The sequence below is a fragment of the Hirundo rustica genome, chromosome 4, assembly GCF_015227805.2.
Source record: "Hirundo rustica isolate bHirRus1 chromosome 4, bHirRus1.pri.v3, whole genome shotgun sequence".
In the NCBI taxonomy this organism is placed as follows: Eukaryota; Metazoa; Chordata; class Aves; order Passeriformes; family Hirundinidae; genus Hirundo; species Hirundo rustica.
The window spans coordinates 39,846,231-39,868,231 of record NC_053453.1 but is presented as its reverse complement, the minus strand read 5'-3'; the positions used below and the strand labels follow the sequence as shown (position 1 = coordinate 39,868,231).

General features: G+C 37.8%; 1 protein-coding gene across 3 annotated transcripts in view; it reads right to left on the bottom strand.

The window, feature by feature from the left end:
* The window catches only part of SYT1 (synaptotagmin 1), a 350,331-nt gene that overhangs the window by 71,017 nt on the left and 257,313 nt on the right, over positions 1–22,001 (bottom strand). For 2 of the 3 annotated variants that reach the window (XM_040062361.2, XM_040062359.2), the window contains 4 exons: positions 20,694–20,878; positions 6,861–6,983; positions 3,496–3,663; positions 101–268 (listed from right to left, as the gene is read on the bottom strand). In XM_040062361.2, coding sequence (XP_039918295.1) covers positions 101–268; positions 3,496–3,663; positions 6,861–6,983; positions 20,694–20,878 — 644 coding nt within the window. The remainder of the gene's footprint in view (positions 1–100; positions 269–3,495; positions 3,664–6,860; positions 6,984–20,693; positions 20,879–22,001) is intronic. The other variant, XM_040062362.2, reaches the window with a different exon arrangement.

The following is a 22,001-nucleotide window of genomic DNA, read 5'->3' as shown; positions in this document are numbered from 1 at the left end:
AAAAAACAAAACAAAAAACCCCACCCTATTGCTAGCTTATCTGTTTCTCTAGGTGAGGATAAAAGTGCTCTGGGAGGAAAAAAAGTCTGAATTTTCTTACCTCTTCTTTCTCGGCACTTTGCAAGTCCCTCCACTCCTCAGTGACATGACCGAAGTCCACTGTGTTCATTGCAACTTTATATTCCCCAATGATATCATGTTTGGAGAAACGATCAAAGTCATAAACTGCCATCACTAAAGTTTTTCCACCCAGCTCAGAGTATGGCACCTGCAAACACAAGAAAATGACAAACTCTGCATCTGAGACAATAAAGATTGATCCACTACAATGCAAAACTATTTCTTTGGTTTACCAGCTGTCATCTCAGGTAAATTGAACTGCTGAGAAAATGATGAGGTGTATCTGTTTCAGAGTCACCAGATGCAGTATTTCTTGAGACAAGACTCTGGCACTCAATAGAACAATGTGGCAGCTCACTCATCACTCCTGGGTTTTTCTCATTCTACTTCAAATCATTTTGTGGGTGATGAAACTGGAATAAGAAGCCAAATTACTTGCACTGAGGAAACATGAACTTTTCACACAATGGTGTTTTTCCCTCAATAAATCACCTGTCATCACTAAGAGATGGCTAGCTCCCAGACTGATGAAAAAACCAGCACTAGCTTACTATATATGACACAAAGTAATTAGATACTGGATAGGTCTCTTACAGTACCAATACCTATTAATTACCAAGGCATATTTTTCAGTACTACACCTTTCACACGTTAGACACTAAGGTGCTTTATAAGTCACAATGTGTAACTAAAAATTGTGGTGGCAGAAGGCCAAGTTCTGACTAATTCTCCAGCTGTTCTCATGTGGTTCAGACAGATGCTGTGGTTTGGGTGTTTATAAGTCACATTTTTAATATTAAGATGGAGACATGCAGCTCAGGTATGCTACACCTGAGTGGCTGTCTGAAAAGGTCGGATTTAGGAATTGTTTGGACTTATGTGAACACTTGGTCAATCTGAATGTATTCTGCAAATATAAATGGTTTCCATGGAATTCAGTAAATACTTCATTATTAATTAGAAAGTGAAAGTGTGGCATTACCATTGGCCTTGTTAACCTCTATGTTCTTGTCCGCTTAAACCCTAGGACTGCTGCCTTACTGTTCAGCTTCCAACTGCTTATTAAAATACTTACTAATAACTAGTAATTTTCCCTTTACATAACATCTTATATAACATTTAAAATGAACTTATCAAGTTAAGAGCCAGATCTAGCTTCCATTATCAAGTCAAATAGTTTCAGTGGTACATGGTTGTATATCTTAGTAAATACTACAGCAAAATCTATTTTTTATTCTCTAAATTATCTGTAGCTTCTAAAAAGCTAGAAAGAGCAAATGTATGCGAAAGGAAAAATTCTAAATAATGTTAGTTTTAGTTTTAAACAGCCTCAAAAACAGGAGAAGAAAAATGTTCTAAAGTTTATTTCTCTGTTAGTTTACAATACCACTTAATGGATCCTGGTCACTTGGAATACAAAGACTACATTCATCATTATTTACTTTTCTGTACTTGACCTCAGTAAAGCTTATTTTAGCTACCTCCCTTTCTAAGAGCTTCCTTTATTTATAACCTCTAACATAGCCTCAGTCTCCACCTTTGTTCTGGACTATCATGGATGGCCTCAGCTCTCGTGAAGGGTTGCTCCTCTCCCTGCTTTCTGCTCAGACATAATCAGTCTCTTGACTTAAAGCCAAGTGAGACCTTGCTAAAGGACCTATATACAGGAGCGTTTTTCTGGCACAGACATGTCACTCCTCTAGACATAAACTCTGTCCCACTTTGGATTTGAGGAGAAACACCCCCCTTTGCCAGGCTGGTGCAGAGCAGCTAGGATTTCTCAGTTCCTTTTGGCACTGCAGTGTGGGTATACAATTCAGACAGCTGCAGTCTGACAAACACTTGCACCCTGGAACAGCACCATGGATATCTGGGAAACAGAAATGAAAAAGGGAAGGACTAAGGTTCAGGGCTCAAGATGCAATACAGCAGAAACACAAGTCAACTCATTCCCATTAGCCGTACTTTGGGAGGAAGGCAGGCAGCTCACAGCTGGGCCCTGTGAGAAGGCAACAGCACAGGCCTGGGCTGCCTGGTGAGCAGCATTGCCAGAGAGATGGGAAGGATGCCAAGAGAAGCTGTGTACCACCTGAAGTGGGTCATGGGAGCAAAGCTCTGCACAAATAAATGAGATACTGTCAACAGTTCCCACGGAAGTTGCTATTATAGCTGCAGTTCCAGTTAAATGGCCACTGCAGCTCAGAACAAAGTGCTCAGAACAATGACAGTACTTGGCATGCTCTGCTGATTTTCTCTCAAGTGCAGACCACAGACCACAGGGGATGATCAGTACCATATTGAGATGCACCTAAACACTCTGTCAGGTCTGGCATGGAACACAAAGTATTTTCTGGAGCCTAAAGTTGTGACTTACAACAAGTGGACGTTATAGTCCAGAAGTGGCTGATCTGATTTATAACTTGTGTCTTCATCTTAGATGACAGCATTATTTGTTTTCCTCTTTGCTTTTGTGAGCTGCATGGGAATATGTAATTTAGAACTCTGTTTCCTTTTAAATACTCTCCTAGGAAAGCTCGAGAAAGAAATAACTCCCCACAAAAGATTACTTTTATGAACATCTTCAAGGAAAAAATAAGCTTATATATGCAGTAGTAGTAGTGGCCTACAGGGATATCTTTCTCATTGAATGATTTCATAGCCTGAGTCTTTCACTGTTCCTGTTTTCAGTCTGTAGCTGTCATTATAAGATTGGGCACAAAGAGAAAGGCCTGAAGTAACAGCAGAGGAATGTATATAAGGAGAAGTCCTGTGAAACATGCTGTACAGTATTCCTTTATTCTATTTAACTGGGGCTTGAATTTGGCTACAGTTTTAGAAAAACACTATTGGAATGATTTAAGTATTTCAATGTAAGGCTTACCTACATTTATTTAATTCATATTTTATTAAACCTGAGACCCAATTTCTTCTCATAGATAAAGCAGCATGGCAAAGAACTGCTATGACAAAGTCTAATGAGATTAATCTGCAATATTGTCCTTCACTCATTTACTTCCCTTGAGTTTTAATTTATATTTCAGGAAACATTATCCTGAATTTCATAAATCAGACTATGAAGATATTTAAAGAAAATGTTGGTCTAGTGAAATTGGCATGACATTTGTCAAAGTGTCACTATTCTCTGAATTTCTTGTATGTTTTATCCAGACATAAAATATGGATCAGATTGTCATCTATGAGGATAATCTATGTGCCTAAAATCAAACTGTGCCTTTTAAACCTATCTGACCCTGCATTATAGCAAGATTGACTATCACAGCTTTATACAACATGGAAAATCATTTTGCTGCAGTTATCTAAATTCATAGCCAAGCATGAGACACAAAGTACTATCAATAATTATAAAAAAACTACCTTGAATGTAAATTGCTCATTGAAGACAGGGTTAAGGGTCTTTCTGTGGACTTTTGTCTCATATTTCTTCTTCTTATCAGGCAGCAGGAAGACTTTCACATAAGGATCAGATGTACCACCCATATCTAGTGCAGGCAGCTCAGCTGCTTGAATAATCCCAACCAGAAGCTGAAAAGAGAGAAAAACAGGAGAATGAAATTTCAAATAGATATTTATAAAAATAATGTAACAGAGGAATGCAAATGCAGACTCTATTTCTGGTCTAGGAGAAACTATACTTCCCCCACTTTCCCCCCCACTTAAGGAAAGCAAATGAAGCAACATTATTGACTTTAGAAAACCAATTATAGCAGATGCAGACTGTACAAAGGCTGTTTTAAAGCAGAAAAGAGGTTTTCAAAGGGCAGCTGATTACAGCTAAATACAGACTTCATCCTTTTAAAGACTGCAATCAAATAACTTTCAATTGCTCTCTCCTCTTGTGCATTATTTTTTCTATGCTGAGCACCATGAATAGAAATCACATTATTAAACAATCAAGAATGTCTAATTTTGACTACAAAATTTTTGTATTCTAAATCCCCAACACATAACCTTCCCCCAACCAAATACAAAAGGTGAAAAAATCAAATGCAAATCCTCAGGCAGCGCTTTATTGAAAACAAATGAATCTTGCAGTCTTCCTTATATTTATGTTCTCTTGCTCTGTACATGAATGAGCCCAGGCAGTAAACAAATGACAGCATTTTCAAAAAATATCTCATGAAAATGAAACATTGGTAACGAAATCCTAATAATAATTTGTAATCTCATTGTAAAACAGAAAAATTACATTTTTAAATCTCTTATACACTTTAAAGATAAGACTGAAGACTGAAGCACAGATGGAACTTGTAAATGTCTTGGCTGTTTTTTATGTGTTATAAGTGAAGGCTTATGCTGTGTTATGTCATGTTATATCGTGTCATGTCATCTAGACACCCCAGACTATATGAGGCCTCATCAGCACAGTGGACCAGAGAAAAAGATAATATTTTTAATCTTGCTTCATAGATCAAAAACTAAAGTAAACGTTGAAGTGTTTCTTCAAGGTCATGTTGAAGATATTAGGAACTGGGAATGAAATCTGAGATTATTTTCTTCTAAATCAGTGCTTCAATCACAATATATTTGCTTCTCTCATGGATGAATTATTTAAAATTGGAAACAGGAACTCAAACAATTGGAATATAGAACAATATAGTCAATCTGTGAAAGAAACTTCTGGATTCTAAGAGACTCCTCAAAACTGGACTTAAAAGTTGGACAGTTTTAAATTCACAATATGGCCTGCATGCTTTCCCACTGTTTGGACTTTAAAGTTCCATGAAACATTTTCCTTTTGCTGTATGAAACACTTCTTCTTTTGCATCTTATTTTTATTCTAGATACATAACAGTTCATAAATGCATGAATAGCCTAAGGATCTACATCAAGTTTTTCACATCAAAGAGTGAAAAACAATTCTATGACTGTTAGCTAACAGAGTGGAAAAGCAATTCGATTACCCTTTACATGTCTCTCTCTAAAACTAAAGCACAGAGCTCCGGAGACTTCATTGGACATCCTGTATTCTTAACCCTATGCAATATATTAGCCAAATTCTGGGACTGTAGTTTCATGCCATTGCACTATACTAACCTAACTGAATCCCCTCTCCTACTCCTCTTTTACATCATCTCTCCTTTGACAAATTTTAAGCTGCAACATAGTTTAGAGCAGCAAAACAAAATGGAAATCCCCAACTCAGTTAATTTACAGATTAGTGGCTCTTCCATCCTATATTCCTTTGTAAAATATGGTTCACAAAATCAACATTCCCTTTAATAAAATACACACAGAAAATTTGTTTTCATAGTCTAAGAAAACTGAAATCCATTTTTCAGAACACATTTGCAGCTTTTCCTTTCCCCCTCTTTAAATCTTCTGCTTCTGAAGGGTCTACACTTCATACTGATTTCAAGGGGGATCAGTGTGACTCATCACATGGCCAGGCAATTTGCTCTGGAGTTGAGGAAAAGCTCCTTTAACAACAGTCTCTTGAAAAGCTTCAGAACTCTTTTTAGCTCTTGCATTGTAAAACAAGCACCAGTTGTCAGAAGACTGTTGAAAATACAGGCAAAAACTATTTATTATGCCAGGTCATAGCTGTGTATAAATATGTTCCTGCTAATAGAGAAATTTTTATTAATTTCTCTTACTATCTTTGACTTGCAACAAGAGTACATGTACAAGAGTACCATGCTCTATGAACAGCATCAAATAAAGAATATGAATGTGGAATTTACCACAAGTACATGTGGAAGGCAGTTCAGGTGATGAATAGGAATTAACTGGGAATTACTTTCCGCAGTAATTTCTTTCCCTAAATAGGAAAGAATTATGTGATTTTGACTGAAGTTGTCAAAAAATTAAGTGCAGGATATGTGTTCTCAAGTGAACAGAAAGATACACAGTAGAAGTGAAGAACTCAGATGAGTTGGTATGCTTTGGGCTAGAAAAAAGCACTGTGAATTTTAATGTAAGGCTGTGAATTGGTTTAATTGAAAAAACTGATTCATGGCAAAGAAGCCAGAGAGCGGAATAAAATATGAGCTAGTTCAGCATGTGGCCAGACCTGTTAAGTTGGTCAGTTCTAGGTCTACACATTATAGTGTCTATTAATTCTGGAAACTTGGTAAGTATGCCAAAGTTTAGTCTTACCAGCTTCAGAGCAGAGTACTGAAGGAGTATCAGTCCTTAAATTCTTGTCCGACCTTCCTGGTTTATTTGAGTGCAGATCTTTTTATTTGACCTTTTATTCCAGACTAGAATTTTAGGAAGTGTACTTCCATGGAGAGCAACAGAACCCAATGCAGTTAGTTATTACAACAAAGTGCACACTTGAGGTCAAGTGAGAGAAAGCAATCTTACCAACCTTCTAAAAGACCCGGTGAATCAACTTACCTTTACGTCCCTCTATTTGTCCTCCCATTTGTGTTTGCTTACATTTTAAATACTTGAAGGCTGAATCTACATTTTAGTGACTGCATGCAAACTCTGTAATTTATGTGGCTTGACACTGGCTGGTGATGCTTCAATTTAAGTTATTAATAATCATTAGATAAAACTGTATCTTCAGTTTTTGATTAAAGGTGTAATATAAAGTCCAAGTGCATTCAATGCCAATTTAGTAGTACCTCTGTAATGAATTTTCTGTCTTATTTTCTCCCTTTATTCCATGCAAGTAGTGAGGATTTCAGAAATATCTACTTTAACTAAATGTATTACTTCATTCTCCACTTGCACGCACAGAAAAGAAATGCTACAGGTTGGTTGTTTCAAACCTGATTGTTCTGGAAGTCGTAATCCAAAGAATATTGTATTTTCCCTAGCTTCTCAACTTCTTTAGCTTCTTCCTTCTCTTCCCCATCAGTCAGCCCAGTCTCAGCATCATCATCCTTAAGAGCCTAGAAAGAAGAAACGTAACATTCATAAAACAGGCAAACAGTTAAATAACAGTTTAAAATAGACATGATCCTCAAATCTATTTTAGAGCCATTAAAAGCAAGCAAAACAGAAGAAATTCAAATATGCAGTTTTCATTTATCTCTCTACTTTCTGAATTGCTCAATAACATGTTATAAATCAGCAAGCAAGCAATGGAAGTAGGAAGAAAGCTCCTTGGACTATAACAAGCAAGGATTGTAATAAAACCTGTAAGTAGAAACAAAATATCATCTCGATGTGAAAAAATAGTACTTCTGGGATCAGAATGGCTCTTAAAGAAGCACGAGGAGGCAAACATGCTATTAAATAAGCAAAGTCACGCATTCATTCAACTTAAGAATCGTGGCAATGTCAAACCTGGTTGTACATGCTGTGCATTGTTTGCATTTGGCAACACATTTCTGTAGGACTACTGTGATAAAGAGCATGTGCTGTGGATGAGCTCTTTCTACAATCATATGCCAAACATTTTTCATGTTTTTTTATAATGAATATGGAAGCAAAGTTTCCACCATGCCATTAGCAAATGCATGTTCCTCCTTTTCCCTCCCTCCCGAGACCAATTTCCTTTTATTCATTCTCGCAATAAAGCTTGGCTGAACCAAATTGATTGTAAGTCAATTTTAGTTTGCTTAGAGAGAAACACAAAAATAAAGAAATACAGAATTGTTTACAAGCTTTGTCTATTGCATAAAACATATTTTTTATCTTAGATTTTATACATAATTAAAATACTAAATGATGTATTTTTTTTCCTGTACCAGAAAGCAGAAGTATTTTCACTGTGTAAAAGATAATCCATACAATTATTAAAGCATATGAACCTTAATTAACTATGTAGATCTAATTCCAGCAGATTCTTTCTTGGGTAAGAATTGAAAAATAGACAAAAATGATGAGGCAAATAGTGAAAAAATGTGGAAAATGTGAAAGTAAAGTTAAGAGTGTGAAAATAAAGAATCAATACTGAGCATTCATCCAGAATTGTTATTTGATGCTAGAGTAAACAGTATACTTGTCTGTAAGAACCCTATCTGAAATTTCTCTCTATATGAAGCTTCTACTTGCACAGACAAAGTGCCAGAATAAGATGTATTCTTTGTTGCAATGTAATTTTTCTGCAATTGTGTTTTCTTGTGTTGTAGGAAACCTACAGCATTTCTTAACAATAGGTTGCTGCTGGAGCTCTCTGAAAAGGTAGCAAGACTAGAGAGTAGCTATATACTCTGAGAGTGACTAGGGAAAGAAGAAACATGAAAGCATTAACATTCTCACTCAGCCTTGAACACAGTGAGGACCACATAAAAGATGTGTGGGTTTGGAGACAAGGAAGATTAATCTCTGAAGCAGAAATTGTTCTTTTCCAGAAGCCAGATCTAAATTCAAAAGGTCAGACTCACAACTGCATGACACTAAGCAATTATTTCTCTACCTTTGAAATTAGCTAGAAATTCTGTTGGCATAGCTCAAATGAGACCAATCCAACAGCTTTGATTTTTGTGAGCTGACGAGCTGGGTCTCAGGTAAATACCTGAATGTTAGTGAAGAATGGACTCTCTACTAGAAACATAAATTACACTGTACCTGGATGAGATCGGTGGGAAGGGTCAGTAATGGATAGAAACACCTGTGAGACTGGAAGAGTAGTATTTTTTAAACTAACCCCCTTCTATTTGGAAGGGCTGAACTGCCTGAAATGAAATTTAGTTTGAGACATTTTATCACTGAGCTCTTAGTAAGTTCCCTGACTATAGCACAATATTTTTGTTAGTACAAGAAGTGTGACACTTGAAAACTGATAGGCTCTCTAGCAGACCATACGTGGGATTTTCAGGATATAGAGTGATGTGATTATGCCAAACACTTGCTTTTGGTAATAAAAGTAAGCTTAAGGTTTTGTGATCATAAAAAATGATGTGAACTCCATCTGTCTGAAGCAACCAGGTTTATCTGAGCCTGGAGACAATAGGAAATAGTAAGTCAGAGTGGGAAGTTAACTCCCAAGATCCACTCCTCTGAATCATCCCAGTATGGTCCTAAAAGAGGACTCCATGATAAAAGTATGATATACAGCTCCAGTATATTATTGTTCCTGGGACAAGTACTGGACTTTCCGCTTTTCCATCGACATTTGACCTGGATTTTATTTGATAGGAAATATCCTATGGACATTCCCCAGGGAGAAAAGTGAGAACGCAAAAAGAACCTTATATGCAAATTTCCAAGTAAGAGGAATTTGTAAACAGACCATCAAGGCAATAGTTGTATATCCATACTTTCTCTGGGAAAACTACATTCTCTTCTGCAAAGCTATTCAGTCCAGATGACAGAGCTGTGGGTAGCTCATGTGAAAAAAGTTCTTACTGTGACTACAGAAGAAATAATGGGAAGGTAACATCTCTCTTGCAAGGCAGTTTTGAACTGCAGGCAGAAAACACTTATGTTTTTCCCTGCCAGGACCTTAGAGTTGCTTTGGGGGGGTGGGGAGGAGGCAGGGAAAGGACAGGGACCTATCAGAAAGCTAGCCAAGATATTGGCAGCTAGTTTGACCAATAAGGATGCCAATGCGATTTTGGAAAGGACATTTAAAACTCTCCTCTTCAGCAGATCTCTCTCTCGCTTCTGGGTCAGCCATGAGGTAACATCGGTGGGGCAGCAGAGGAGGGCCCAGCTCAGGCCTTGCTGTCCTTGGGCAGCCGAGCCAGGCCCAGCCAGGCCTCTGGGAGCCGCTGCCCACACGGGGAGTGGCCCGGGCCGGCTAAGCCCCCTTCCCCCAGCTGCCAGCGGGAGAGAAGGGGTGGCTGCAGCTCGGCAGTGCTGGCCACGTGCCTGGGGCCCCGGCAGAGGAGGCCAAGCCATGGCCTGGCATAATAGCCACTGGCAGCAGAGAAAGAAAGCCTGCAGCTTCCTAACAACTCTGAGCTGACCTGCCCTGGATGAGACCCAGCAGTGGAAAAGAAAACATCCACTGGCCTTCCCCATCAGCACAGCTTTGCATTTCTTCAGCCCTGCAGCCCGGAGCCTGCACATGGCCCTTGCAGGCCTGGGCAGATTTAACCCTTTCCTAGCAACATGTAACTTTTAAAGCACAATTCCTCCTTGAAAGAGAGAAGGAAAACAGAGGGTATGTAGAACAGACACCAAATAAAGTCAGTGGATTAGAAGTGAAAGAACTAATAATATTGGAATAGGTTTGAAGAAGTGGATGTTTTTAACTGGACTTCTCTAAGGTAAATTATGGAGAAATGGACTGCTCTTTGTAGCATCTTAGTGCTGTTGGGGAGAATGCTAATTCTGATCAAAATTGAGGACTGGTATGATTGAGATTTAATTGAGAACTTTAAAGCCCCCGCTCCTGGGTCAAAAGGAGGTCTCAGCCTTTGAGACAAAGATGATTTTTGACTAGAAGAAGTATTCATAAACAGTACCCCAGATACACAGAGGAGCCTTACTAATAGAACATCACAGTCTGCAAAAACTTTGGGCGGTTGCAGATATGTGCCAATAAAAGCCACTAGACTATTGCGTCTTGTAGCAAACATCTCCATAAAAAAAACCTGAGAGACTCTTCTCCTAAAGTAATGAATGATTATGTTTAAATACTGAAACTGACTGAAAATCACAAGTTGTGTCTTTCAATATTGTTCAATAAGAAAGTTAATAGGTTGTAAGGGGATGGAAGAGTGTTTTAAAGTTTCATTTTGTTTTAGTTTAAGTTTTCTTTTTTTTCCCCCATTCTTTTAATGTGTGTTAATAAAACTATTTTTGTTCATTTTTAAGCTTAAGCCTGCTTTGCTTTTTCTCCTAATCTGTCTCTCCCACAGAAAAAAAAAAAAAAAAATACTAAAACCTCTACAACACTGTATGCAGTGTAAGAAATGTAAGAAACTTGTCTCCAAGGTTATGAGAAGCCTACTGGAAAGATGAAGGCTATTTCCATGAGAGCTGGAAAACATTGTACATTACTGATATCAGCTGAGAAGCTACATCATTCTTTTTGACCTTGACTCAAAAACACTGAATCACTAAGAAAATCACTAGGAAAGAAAAAGTGTTTAGATATGGACAAATCTGTGGCACTGGCAGGAGGAAAAAAAAAGACAAATTATCATCTCTACAGCAGTCTTTAAATAATCGTTTTTACTGTTAAGAGAGGAATTTGCTTTCAAATCAGAATGTTATGTTTCAGAAAGAAGCTGGGTCAAAAGAAGCACCAAGGTTTCTCATACTTGATTTAACTGCTGAGTTCCAAAGAGGAAGAAGAATTGGTTTGCTTCAAAGTACTTAAAACACCCCACAGGGATTTTAATTTTGTATTGAGATTCTCTGAAAGATCAATATTTAATGGAATACCACTACAACCCTCCATTTATAGCATACTGCATCACACTGGATTGAATCTTACTGTTGCATTGCTACAATCAATTAAAATAAGCAGCTATATCTTATTTGTTTTAAAAACAATAAAATATTTTTAATTATAAGCAAGCTTTTTCATCAAGCCTTTTCAACTTCAGCCAGAAAGACTGGATTTAGATGCAGAGGAATATAAGCCTTGTTTTCTCTAACATTTTCTTTAACTTCATGACATTTTAAATGTTTTTTCTGTGAAATATGTAACAAAAAAATGCATAATTGCATTGTGCTGGAGACTGGATTTATCTTTTCTAATTTGAGATGACCATGAATTTTTCTCAAGCATTTTCTTCATTTCTGCATTACGTATGCAGAAACACACAACAATGAAACATCTGTGTCCTCTTAAATGTGTTTAAGTATCTGAAAAGCAGGCTTATTTTTATTCCTACACCTGCTTATAGGTGTAAGAATGCACCAAGAAAGCGTTAATCTAGTACAAACATTTCAAGGTGATACATCTGTGTCTACTGAAATCAGAATCACAACTCTGCAGTGGTTCTTACAACAAAAAGAGCTAAATTACAGCAACTTGAGATCCACTGTTCAATCTGCTGGTTGCACCTTCACTTCCATAATGTTATTAAGAGTGGTTTTGCAGCCTCCTCTTTCTTCTGAGTTGCTAAAGAAAATGCTTAATTTTCAATTCTTTTGAAACTCCACACCCTGTAGTGGGTTTTTACACTTCCTGTTTTTTTTTCTCCTTCTCATTTCCCTAGCTGACAAAAGCCTCTCTCTGGTGACACTGCATCCTGAACACTGCAAACATCCCTTGCTTTCAGCTCAGTTCCATCAAAACCCCTGCACTTTCTCACTAGGTTTGCCCCATTACTATCAACCACAAACAAGATTTTGGAGCTTAAAACAACTTTAATCCCACCCCAAACTATGCTGGTTGCCTCCAGATTCCATGTGTGCAGAAGCTTCAGGAAAGCAAAGTAGTAGGAGACTCATGTAACAAAGGTGCTGGGGCAGCAAGTGTACTTGCTTGCCTCTGTACTGCAAGGCAGAGGCCACAATCATGACTGAGTCATGTCTTGTTAATGACTAGCTCATGCTGCAAATAATTTAAAATGCAAAGTGTCTTTCCCTTTTGTATATAAAGAAATGCTTTTATTAACAGAGTTTTTAGGGTTCCTCCTGTTTATGGGGTGGCCTACAGCTTCACTTTTAAGGAAACAAGTTATCATTAAGCAAGAAGGAGACATTGGGAAGCACTGACTGCAGCCTGTAAGTTTGTTTGCTGCATGGTGCATGCTGCTATCCCAATTTCTATCTCTACCTGCCCCTCCCTAATTTATTTTGGAATGGTGAAAGAAATATTGTTTTAATGTTTAAATGATGCCCAGTCCTCAGGCTTGTGCAATGCCTGGTGAGCTGAAAAAAGGAAACAGTTAGATTTTGTAGCAAGAATATTCTGTGCCATGTCCAAAAATGAATTTATTGGAAAGGCAATTTTTCCTCTACATCTAGAAATGACTGATTTTCCACTAACAGTGCAACTCTTATCAATATCAACTTTCTCACTCAAGAACACCATAATTCTGATCTGGCCAATTTTCATCCCAAGGGAAAACAAAATCCTTTAAAAATTCCTGTCTGGTTCCCTATCACAAAGCAGACAAGACTGCAATTGTAACATGTTCTCTATCAGAGTCCCTCAGAAGGAAAGACAACATTTCATTCATTCAGCATCTGCTTTCTCTCCATGAATTAATTTAAAGAGCATGTTGCGCCTGGGTTTCCAGTGGCTGCGCCAGGCTTTGGTCATTGTGAAATCTACTTTGCCACTACTGCTGTAAGAATGTTGGCCTCACATACCAGCAGTGGGCCACGCTGATGCACACAATGAGAAAAACCCTGCTAGGTTCAGCATGTGATGCCTTGACTTGCTTGATTACTTCCTTGCTTGTTATCCAGATTTTAAATGGTCTTGGGTTATTCAGAAGGTAGGTTTTCTTTCTTTAGGAGCTCTGTGACATGGGGTCACCATGTTGAGCTTAAGAGCTTGCTGAATTTTTTGGGTACTAAAATACCAGCTTAATCTGGTGCAACAGAAAAATACAGAAAATGCTGAAGGTGTTCAGTGTAAAATATTAATACATTCATTTAAGTTGGAGCTGTTAAGCTCATATATCAGCCTGGTTTTGATGTTTTATAAATACCTATAGCCAGGGTTTATAGGCTGAAAAAAGATGAAGGTGATCTCAACCTGGAAGCCTATTTTGGAAGTTCATCCTCTGGGTCAGGGCTCTGCTTTGAAAGCAGGGCCCATGTGTGTGAACTAAAAGTAGCAGGCACTCCTGCAAGCATGCTGCTGTGCTCTGCCCCCACTTGCCATATGGCAGGCAGTGCTTGCTTGCATTGAGCAGCAGGCTGTGAGTGGGAGGCAGCTTTAGGCTGCTTGGCCAGCGCATGCTGCTCCGTCAGTTGTTCTTCATCCTCCCCAAATGAATGGCAGTGGGCCAGATGGAAGCATGCTTTGGGACAGAGCTGGCTCCTTGACCAGAGAGGACCACTCAGAGTACTACATTTATTTCTGTTTGAAAAATCTGTCATGCTATATAATTAGGACTACATGAATTTGATAGTGAAAATGAACCTAAATATAGCCAGACATCATTTACTGAGTGTCACTTTGATCTATGGAGGAAAAAGTTGGCACAGACCTGTTTTACTGGCTTAGTTCCTTAAAAAGAGATAAGATAATCCTCTGACTATCTTCTAAATAGGACTTTATGAAGTACCTGATATTGTCATGTTTGAAGGCTGTTTGCTATTCACATTCATTATTTATCAATTTGTAAAGAGTAAATACCCTTGCTTAAAAAGAAAACAATTAAATATTCCCAAATATTTAGTCTTTATTTTAATTATTTTAAAATGTATACCTCATTAATATGAACGACTGTTCTTGTAGGTTATGCATAGTCACTAACTTCAGACATAGTGTAGGAGTTTAGCTCTCCATATAGTCTGTGGATATAGGTAAATGTCTTGAGAGTCTGATTCAAGTCACACAATTTAAGGACTAATTGCACACTTCCTAAATGCCACTCCATTAGGAACTTGCAGACTCTGGTCCTGAATAAAGAACTCCAAATTTGATCTGTTAATCAAGAAAATTCAAAAAATGTCCTTGAAAATGGAAGCTTCCAGTGATAAGACCTTCCATTTAAAAAACAAGATACGTAAGAGAATGAGTAGGATCTGCATCTTTGTACCACCCTAACAGTACAGTAGGTAACAACAGAGGTAACAAATTAATTACTTTACAGAAAAAAGTAGTTTAACAAAAGAGGAAAACAAACTCAGGAAGCATGCAAAGCAAGCTCCTATGTTTTGTTGGAAGTGACTGAGAGAAAGAGACAGGAATGTAAATAAGTCCAGTCTGCCATATTTTCAGGCTTCTGTAGCCTAATATAAACCTAAATTTTGAAAGAGTTTTACAGGAAACCTATTTGTAGAACACAAACACTCATCTATAACATTATATCTCCATAAAGGTTATTCACATTTTTCAGTAAGTTTTATGCACACTGCACAGTTGTCTTTGAGGTAGGTGAAAAAGCAGGACAACCGGTCAAGGCTGAGATTGAATTAACGTACAGACAGGACTGAATCAATCCATTTTGACTGATACAGTAAACTTATTGGGCTTGTTTTCTACGAAGACTCGTCCCCATTGTTTCTGACTAACCCTCTCCACTGTAGTGGCTGTGGAGCACATCATCTTTCTGAGTGTGAACTAGGATGTCTCACTGCATTGTGGATAAGCCACAGTGAGCATTAATGCCACCATGGGCTAAAGATGACAACAAACAGGAACTGGCAAGCTGACACCAAAATAGGCAGCACTGTGGAATTAATGCCTATTCTCTAGGCATTCAACTGGGAAAACAAGCAGATAACCAAATATTGAAGAAAACACCACTGCCAGCAACAGAGTTTCTGTCCCTCAGAAAGATCCTCTTGGATTTTTTTCTGGCAATAAAGGCTTGAGTTGCTTCAAATGAAATCCAGGCTCTCTAGATGACAGGGTGGATTATCCTGACTTAATCTGGGCTATTGTCATCATGCTGACAGGTCAATGAAATATTTCAGGGCACCTAACAGTAAAAAACTAGTTCCATCACTATTTTGTCTACATGAGGCCAAGGGTGTTTGATGATCAACAGCTAGAATCATAAGGTGAATGAATCTAAAAAAAAAAAAAAAGAAAATGTGTGTTTAAGTTTGGCTGGGTGCAATTGTAACTCTCACTGTCATGTCACATTATAACACCAGATATTCAGAGAGGAAAATTAATCAGAATATTCTGATTAAGTTAGTGCATAACCCCAATGTAAAAGGAAGGCCTGTGTAAAGGGAAAAAACCCAGAGAAGTCACGTGGCTGACTGTAGGAAACAGTAAGTCAGTAGCAGAGCCAAGAATATACTACTCATACTCCAGGCTGTAGTACATACACCTAATACCAAATCTCCTGTTTCACTTAACACACATATTGTAAGCCAGAAATTCATCACTAGTTACTGTGTTTTAGCCTGATGCAATGAGAAAAGGACTGAACTATTAGATCTCATTTTCTATAAATGCTTTGTGACCTAATAAAATGTTCAGACCACAACAATTATTCTCCAAGTAATAGGGCTAAGTTTTAGTAAGTTCTCAGTGCTGCTGTTCATGACTGAAATGATTATTTCTATTCCTCTTCTTAGCCCACAGGCTGAGCTTAATAAAGAATTTTGCTGTACCAATGCATTAATAAACTGAAGCTATTACACCATCTCTGAAGCAGAGTCTTCAGGGCTGTTTTTTCCCCTCAAAGAAAAAAATTAGTGGGAGCCACCAGGGGCATTAGTAGAGATTGCAAGTTATGAAGATGGAAACCATAACGGGAAGATCTCACAAACACACTAGTGCCAGTTGTCACTAGGTTGCACCAAAAGAAATCTGTACTAAGACCACTTAAAAAACTTTGGCATAGAACACTAAGAATTTAATACCTGAGCACTGTACTGAGATGGTGTGAGAGCCCACAGCAAGTTTTATGAGATAGCAGTCATTTTAGCAATGCTTAGAAACTAAGACATTAAAAATCAAATTGATTCTGTCTACTTTTGATATGGTGATATTTATACAAAAAGTAAATAAAATTATCAAGTTATTTTTATGTGCCGATCAATTTTAAACTTGAGCTTTCTGGTACAGTTTGATTTAATATTTTAACTGTAGAAAGAACGACAACCTCTTTTCTTCCACCCTCCTCCAGCCTCCCCCTAAATATATATCCAGCCAAAAAATACCCAATCAATTTTGTTCAGCCTCTTGATGTGTGTATCAAAGCTACTACTTGTCCATCTCTGCTAAGGAGACAGAGCTGTCAGGAGACTATGCATGAGAGCTTAAATCTAGGTGCGTCCAAATAGCAAAATAAACCTACCGCAAGTGACAATCCAGAACAGTCATGAGACACAACATAGACAAGGAGGACATAGGAGGAAGAAATAAAAATTAAAACATTCACACACAGACATTAGTAAAAAACATGGAGAAATGACCTTTTTTACAGTTGTACATTCATTAACAATTTTGCCTTCCCAAGAAGGAATCTAATTCTCCCAGTGGTCCATGGTACAGCTGTATACTTGACTTGAAAAAGTAAGCCTTGCTTTCAATGGAAATGCGTCTCAAAACTGAAAACCTAACCTTATTTTCAGCTCATCTCCAATTCTACCTCAGCTACATTTTTTGATAATCTTCATATAAAGACAACTTCTCTTTTGAAGTGGTGTTTAGGAAAGAGGATATTTTGAAGCACAAATATTCCAAAAGAGACAAAATATTTATTCCTCTTCCTGTAGTATCTACCTCTCATGTGTGACTTTTGAGCTCACTGTGTCTATGTCAAAAAAGATCTTCAACTATGCCAAGTTACATGGCTCTACAATGATTTGGCATGGATGGGCATGAATAAAAGTAGTTCAGAAGTTCTCCTCAACAAAAAAATCCAGACTAAGATAAAAATTATATTTCCAGGAGCTGTTGCTTTCAATTTACTGAACGGCCCTCTCTTTCAACTTCATGTGCCTAGGGAACTAAGATCCTACAAGATGCCACATGACTAGCGACTGCTATTATGCGCTCTTAACTGAAGGCAGAAGTAATTAGCACTTTCAGTTTCAGGCCTAACAATCTGAAGTAGTTTTTTCAGTTTTTGACAACAGTAGTACTTTATGTTGCTCTTTATAATGGCATTAGATTTACATCTTACTCTTCAATTACATTTTTAGCAATTTGCTTCTTTGAAGAGCTAAAAGGCATTCTGTTTTATGCCAGGGCCTCTAAAGTGCTTCAATTCTCTTAACTGAAATACGCTACATTTAGCACTGCCTTGAGTTAAGCTAGGTATTTTAAAACCTGCACTGGTAAGTCAAGATTAACTGTTAAAATAAAGAACGCATCATATAGAAAAAAATGTCAGCCAAAATGTTGCATTAGGAATCAAAGTTAGCAAAAGCTACTGAACGCCAAGGACTTAAAATCTGTACACTGTCAGAATTCTAGAAATAAATTAAGGTGCTAATTTAAGAACCTTTTAGACTTGGTTTGAAATCCCAGACAATGAGGAGAGGTGGCTGGAGAGGTGGTGATCTACTTATTAAAGGTCCAACATCTACATCAACTACGCTCCTTAGGTTTAACTGTGTAAAACGAAACATGTTACTTAATCCCAGAATATCCAGGCAAATGCAGGTTGAAATAACTATACCAAGTGTTTTGAATTGAATCATTGTAAAATACTTATCTGTGCAACACTTCAAAGTCTGAGCTCTTTTTGTTGACAAAAGATGGAAGATTCAGCTTTATATCAATTTTTCCCATTAAAAAGATACAAATGGAATTCAATATTAATAAAATAATGTAATTTTGCATTTGAAATAGTTATTTTCCAATAATCTATGGTCATTTATCCAGGTCCTAATGACTATAATTAAAAACACTTAATAATACATTGTAAATACAACAAAGGCCTTACATGATATGGAACAAATTCCACATAAATATCAATCAACAAATTGCACATTATTTATCCTGTGACAAAGTATTATGTTTGTTATCATTAGTAGGACATTAAAAAGTTCTCAAAAAATTTTTCTATCAGCATAATCAAAGCAGTTCTTCCAAATTATTCTGGGTTCAATGGGAGAAGCTAGCTAACAGGAGCCCAGGATAACCCAACAACGGATGATCTGATTTTCCATACATTGAGGGGGAAATAGCTCACAATTTCTTAGTACCTCAGAACAAAGTCTATAAATCAAATACAGGATCAATGCTAAATCAAAGTGTTTTAAGAGAAGGAGCTTGTTTCACATTCATCATACAGAGAAAAAAACCCAGCATAATATCTTCTTCAAGGGAGAACCCAAAATTTCTGCTCTGATGCTTTTTGAGGTCAGTTTCACTAATCTTTCTAACCTTGGAATACCTCCATCTACATTAGTGATTTTGTGTACTGAGGATTTTTTTTAAGGCGTAAATTTGTCTTGCGCTGGCATCACACACTCCAGTACACTGGTATGGCACACGAAGCATTGTCTCTCCAGGAGAAACCAAGGCTAAAACTGTGGACCAGTGCAGTATCCAAAGTACTCCACTTCCAATGAGGATGTAAGGGTCTCCAGAATTTGGTCTTTGTCCTCTTGTCTCTGAAACTGAATCTGGAAATAGCTTGGATAGCTCTGCACTTATTATTCTCCTCCCCTTATCTGAGCTCCTTTCTGACCCTTCTCATGTGATCTATTTCAGCCGGTCACTGAAGTTGTAAGGCTTCCTCACCCACTGTCGCGATTTTACTCTTCCCCTACTACATCCTACACGCCTGGAAAAGCATGCTAACCTGTTCCATGACTCTTAAGACTGGCTGATGAAGCACTGGAGGCTGTTCCATCACTGAGCTGTGGCACTTCACCACTTGTTCTGGACTGGTCCATGTGCCTCTTTAGCTACTGTGCTTTAAGATTCTCTTCTTGGATCTTGTCCCTGACCAGCTGGCCCTAGTTCTCGGGTTCCCAGCTTTGACTTGTATTTCTGGTCAACCTGCCTTCAGCTCAGCTTTATTCTATGCTAGATCCCAACTTGTGGAATCATCTCCTTATTCCTGAACGTGCTTTTATCCTCCCTTTTTGACTGGGTAATCACTCCTGTACTGCTCTAGCTTAATTTCCCCAGGAGTCTTGGGAACACGGACTTGACTATGCAATATCTTTAAAGTTATTTGCTCCTACTTACGAGGGTTTGCAAAGCAATTATCTAAGTTTCTTCAGTCTGTCCTTTTTGAAAAATCTAGCCCTTTGTCTTCTTATCTTAGGAAATCTCTGAGCTTTGAGGACAAATAGATATTTCGTGTTTATTTCCTCATTCTGCTGCTTATTCCCAACAGTTTGCTCCAGGAAGGGCAATACTAAAATCTCGTGAATAAAAAGCTTTGTTTTCTCTCAGGAAGGTATTAGTCGAGTCTGTGGCCCATAGTATTTAGTACTGCAACCTCCGTTTCTCTTCCACCAAGCAGATCTGGAGGACAAGCTTTTCTGCCCTTATGACAATGATGCTGTTCTCAAAGGGCATTATATTAATTCTTTTCTCCAAGTTACTCTGTTGCCTTACAGCTCCAAGTGTAGCCTGTTATCTTTAATCTTCTCCTCTCTAGCACAAATGAATACTCCAAATATCACTGTGTTGAATGTCCCTGTGGTTTTCCCTTTTCATTATTCCCCCTTGTTTCCAACTCTCATTTTTTCCTCTATACTATTGTTTCCTTCTCAGCTGAACTTTTGTGTAAAAAGAAATTTAGAGTTCACAACTACTTTTCTTTATCATGTAATCTCAGAAATACTGTTAGCAAGATATACAAACACTGTACTGGGTGCTGAAAAAAGTACAGTGAAAATTGCACACAATTGCTCCATTTTTGAAGCAAGCAGGATACCTGTGATAAACTCACCCCTTTAAGGATGAATCATTATATGCCTGCTCATGTTTTTTTAGCAGAGCAGGGAAATTGGCTGGCTGCTTCATCAGTGATGCCACACCCAGGTTCATCCCACGTGATACCACTGAGAAGATGCTGTCAATCAGTTCACTCTTCACAGAGCCACTACTGAGACAACAAGCACAGCTTTTTCTAGACACATCAAACAGAAACTTTCAAATGCAACCCAGAATTTAAATAAATGGAGAGGTACTTTACCTGGTCTTTCATACTTTTCCCTAAATCTTTAACATCTTTCATGTTAATAGCATTCTTCCCTCCCTTCTCCTTTCCCTTCTTCTTGTTCTTCTTTTTGAACAAGCATTTCTTACAGAGACAAAAGCAGCAGGTGAGGATTAATAGGACTGCAACTATGGCTATGGCTATTAAGGCCCAAGGTGGCACTGGAAGAGAAAAAGATACACACACAAAAAGAAGGTGGTAAATTGTTAGCAGGGTTAAATTTAGAAACAAGCACATTTCTCTCACAGCTAAGCCTTTTTCAATGAAAATAACTTGCAAAAATACCTGAGAACCTTTCTAAAATATCCTGCCATCATTTATATATTTCTCCCAACTGAGCATTTTCCCATACAATGCCCATTTAACACATCTATATATATATATATATACACACAAGCCTGGTGACACATATCAAACTCACTTGCAGCTATTTTGATTCATTAACCATCTGAAAACAGTACATCCAAAATATTTACACTGTGCAATCTGTAAAAAATGCTCAGCACATTTAAGCAATTACTCGTTTCTTTATTTAATCATCTCACCAACCCACCTGGCATTGTGGCTGAATCGGGTGGAACTGACTGGAAATTTCCCTTTTCTGGAACAGTATCCAATCCAAGCAGTCAGTTCTAATGAACAGCCCTTTTCCTTTGCCCACTACTGTACTTGACAGATTCACAGATTCCTCGCTATAGCTGCAGGTCAAGGTCACCAGTGAAGACCGATCAAGGACAAAGGGCTGTCCAATCCACAGGCATTTGCCCTATTTGGCAAAATGCCCTTAACACAAGCTATATTCTCACCTACACCCTCCTATAAACAAAAGATTGTGTTACACTTTTTCATTAAGTTCAGGATGCAGGATATGGCTGAAGCATGAATAAATAAGAGAGAACACTTACTAGCATAAAATATTCTTGTTAAAGATCAGGATTTTTGGAAAGAAAACAATTCAGATGACACTTAAACACAAGTACTCCAGAAGGCAATTATCTTCACACAAATCAGCTTTAACGACCACTGATTCCCACATTTAAGCAGAACACCTGACAAAATCTTAAATCTTGTCATTTTCTAAAAATCTTGAAATGCACTCAGTTTGTCTGCAAGATACTCAGTGCATTACGTAAATGTCTCTAATATGATACAGAGCTATAGAGCAAAGCCAAAAAGCGAATCAAATTTGACATGTTGATGTCAGTGAATCACAAAAGGGAATGGACAGTATAAATAGAGAGAAAATTAATTGCCTAAGAAGCTAAGAGGAGTGCAAGGCATAAT